Source organism: Gossypium hirsutum, chromosome A05 (assembly GCF_007990345.1).
Source record: "Gossypium hirsutum isolate 1008001.06 chromosome A05, Gossypium_hirsutum_v2.1, whole genome shotgun sequence".
NCBI lineage: Eukaryota > Viridiplantae > Streptophyta > Magnoliopsida > Malvales > Malvaceae > Gossypium > Gossypium hirsutum.
The window spans coordinates 76,378,683-76,382,273 of NC_053428.1; the positions used below are offsets into that span (position 1 = coordinate 76,378,683).

Consider the following 3,591-nt stretch of genomic DNA (forward strand, 5'->3'; position numbering starts at 1 on the left):
AATAAATTAAAATTAAATAACCAAAACATAAACTTAATCTAATGTAAGTAACTATTTTTACAGTTTATACAAGATAATAAAAGCTGTAGAAGTATTTTGCAAAATATTAAAGTGAAATGTTAAATTTGAGGGTAAAAGGTCCAAAATGAAAGATAAAGGACAAAGACTGAAAGGGTAAAATCAAAGTGGGCAATGTAGTAAATGTGGGATTATAAAGAACTGTTTGGTAACGCCGCGTGTTTCTGTCTCATCGTAAACATTCAACTCCCCACTTCGGATTTTCCTAGGCAAAAACAGTATATATAAAAACAACCTAAACGTGACCCTAAGCCTCTCCCCACCTAACCCACCTGCCCTTTTCTTTGTAATAATCGAACTCCCCTCCCGTCCTCTTTCCCGATTTGTCTTCTTCATTGCCCCGCCATGGCTTGTGTTAGCTTCGCTAAACTCAACGCGCCGTCATCCTCTTGGATCGGTGGCCAGCAGTCTCTCCCTCAACGCTCCGGATCATCCGCTCGGCTCGCCACTCGCAGAGTCTCACTCCCGATCCGTGCTGGCGCTTACACCGACGAACTCATCAAAACCGCCGTTAGTGTTTTCTTTGTTCTCTTTTATGTTTTGACTAGATTATTTCATATGATTTTTTATTAGAATTTTTTTTTGTTGGCTAAAGATCTATCATTAGTCATGAAATCCAATTAGTGATTCAGTTTTACTTGTAAATCAGTTGCATCTGCAATGAAATAATTATAAAAATATGATTTCGTTATTTTATATATTAGTATTTGTTTTCATATATAAAAATTCTGGTTTTCTGTGTCTTTCCATGACTACAGGAAGCTTTAAGATATTGATGGAATTCCTTTCTAAATACGAAGTTTGATTTATGACTCCTTTAACTAGGGACATTATAGCTGTTCTTTTTCATTGATGCTTGATGGAGACATGGAGATTTAAAATTTTAAATAGCCGGCTGCAGCACAATATTACTTTCGTTATTTACTGCAATTAATCGCAACAATATTTATTACGTTTGAAACTGTGACCGATTTGCAATCATAATTTGAATCGATGAATGGAGAATTATATGAGAGAATTTTTGGGTTGGCGAAGTTGCCTGATGAAAGGAAACTGTGATAAATTGTTTTTTATTTGTTTCTTTCTATGGTGTAGAAAACTATTGCTTCACCTGGTCGTGGAATACTGGCAATTGATGAATCGAATGCAACATGTGGGAAGAGATTATCTTCTATTGGCTTAGACAATACTGAACCCAACCGCCAGGCTTACAGACAGCTTCTGCTCACAACTCCTGGCCTCGGAGAATATATTTCCGGTGCCATTCTTTTCGAGGAAACACTTTACCAGTCAACTACAGATGGGAAGAAGTTTGTTGATGTCTTGCACGACCAGAAAATCGTACCTGGCATCAAAGTAGATAAGGTGACACTACTGAATTTCTACATTTATATGCGTGTGAATTTCTTTTGATGGTACTCATTAACTCAATCTTTTATATTCACGTGTTTTAGGGTTTGGTTCCTCTACCTGGATCAAACAATGAATCTTGGTGCCAAGGCTTGGATGGATTGTCATCAAGATCTGCCGAGTACTACAAACAAGGTGCTCGATTTGCCAAGTGGTAAGTCAATTTTATGTAGTTAACTTGTGCCTTATGAAGTTTAAGTTGAAGTTCTGATTGGTTTATAACACCTTTATATATATATACACACATACATACATACATGTATTACATTTCTCATTCACGAAATGTTATACTGTTAAATTACTCAGGAGAACGGTAGTTAGCATTCCTTGTGGTCCTTCTGCTCTGGCTGTTAAGGAAGCTGCATGGGGACTTGCACGTTATGCTGCCATTTCTCAGGTATTGTATCACATTTTATCAGTTTCTTATAACTTGCTAAACCAATTGCAAGGCTTGTTATTTCCCTACTCAACTTTGAAGTTTTTGGAATTCTAGAAACCAGTTTGCTTCATTCTGTGAATGGCAATTAGATTAATTTTCTATTGCCTTGTCAAATTTTGACATGAGTTATGTGTTGGCTACTTTTGCCGGTACATGCTCTTATTTTATATTGTAGTTGGTTTGTGTATCGAGCTCAATTGTATATTAATGTGAATTAATACCCAGGACAATGGTCTTGTGCCAATAGTGGAACCCGAGATTCTTCTGGATGGTGATCACCCTATTGGGAGGACTCTTGAAGTAGCTGAGAAAGTTTGGGCAGAAGTCTTCTACTACTTGGCTGAGAACAATGTTATATTTGAGGGCATCTTACTCAAGCCCAGTATGGTAACCCCAGGAGCTGAACACAAGGAGAGGGCTAATCCTGAGACTATTGCAAAATATACGCTCACAATGCTGAAAAGGAGAGTTCCACCAGCTGTTCCAGGAATCATGGTACCTAAAGATCCTTTTTCACATTTAGCCTCCATTTGTTTGATGTTCTCAGATTTAGTTTTTCACTTTTATTTATTTATTTATTTATTTCTAGAAAAAGATCACATATGGAATTCAGTTACTTTCCCCATTGATGTGGACTGTGAGGTTGATATTGGCATGCATAAGTAAACCTTAAATGATGTTTGGGTGAACTAACATGAAAAAATTATCAAAGCCTGTAGTTTTGGAAGTTCATCGTACAAGTTCTTACATCTTGATTCATAAAGCTTGTTTGATATTTGCTGTAGTTTTGATTAGCGAAAAGGTGTTTGCATTTGTTCATCTTTGCAGTTTTTGTCTGGAGGACAGTCGGAGATGGAAGCCACATTGAACTTGCATGCAATGAATCAGAGCCCCAACCCATGGCACGTTTCTTTCTCTTACGCACGTGCATTGCAGAACACTGTGCTTAAGACATGGCAAGGACGTCCAGAGAATGTTGAAGCTGCACAGAAGGCTCTTTTGGTGCGTGCAAAGGCAAACTCTCTGGCTCAACTCGGAAAATACTCTGCCGAGGGTGAAAGTGAAGAAGCCAAGAAAGGAATGTTTGTTAAGGGCTATACCTATTAAGGCGTAAGACACTGTAATATCTGGTTTTTGGGCATCTATGGCTTTTTGTGCGAGGATTATTACTTGCTGTTAGATAAGTTTTTTACATATTATTGTTATGCCTCCTGAAACTAGGGAGGTTGAATAAGTTACTTGGGAGAGTAGAAGAAACAATCCTCGAATCACTTCCCTTGACGCCTTTTGAACGAAACAGGTTCATATTTAAGATAGTTTATTTGGCTGGCAGATCAATTTCAATCAATTTTAGGCTTGGATGATTTTGTATTTCGATGTTTTTTTTTTTTTGAAGATATTTCAAGTTCGGGTTATTGCTGTTTTCCATATTTAGGTTGGCTTAATTTGGGTTCGATATTCAAGATTATTTGGATTTAAATCTTTTAATATCTTTAATTTATTACTTTCTAAAATTAAATTAAATTAAATTAAACTAGATTTTCTTTAATACAGCTTTAGTTTTTAAAAACGAATTGTTTGAATGGGGAAACAAACTCGTAAAGCATGTAAATCCTGTACTTATGACAATTTTTATACCTATAATAGAAATGAAAATATTTTGA

At 36.4% G+C, this 3,591-nt stretch overlaps 1 protein-coding gene across 2 annotated transcripts; it reads left to right on the forward strand.

Annotated features, from left to right (window-relative positions):
• The first annotated feature begins 249 nt into the window (after window positions 1-249).
• LOC107959985 (fructose-bisphosphate aldolase 3, chloroplastic) lies at window positions 250-3,298 on the forward strand. Of its 2 annotated transcripts, none has more exons than XM_016896179.2 (6): window positions 250-588; window positions 1,174-1,443; window positions 1,533-1,642; window positions 1,795-1,885; window positions 2,153-2,422; window positions 2,756-3,298. In XM_016896179.2, exons 1-6 carry the CDS (start codon window positions 424-426, stop codon window positions 3,032-3,034), a joined length of 1,185 nt encoding a protein of 394 aa, XP_016751668.1. In that variant the 5' UTR covers window positions 250-423; the 3' UTR covers window positions 3,035-3,298. The 2 variants fall into 2 exon arrangements, with proteins under 2 accessions (XP_016751668.1, XP_016751669.1); XM_016896180.2 differs by having other exon boundaries at window positions 272-588; window positions 2,730-3,298.
• Window positions 3,299-3,591: the final 293 nt, after the last annotated feature.

Coding starts and splice junctions, on each gene's coding strand:
- LOC107959985 (XM_016896179.2), top strand. CDS start 424: ATGGCTTGTGTTAGCTTCGCTAAACTCAACGCGCCGTCATCCTCTTGG. Junction 1,444..1,532: donor CTGGCATCAAAGTAGATAAG/GTGACACTACTG, acceptor CACGTGTTTTAG/GGTTTGGTTCCTCTACCTGG. Junction 1,886..2,152: donor GTTATGCTGCCATTTCTCAG/GTATTGTATCAC, acceptor ATTAATACCCAG/GACAATGGTCTTGTGCCAAT.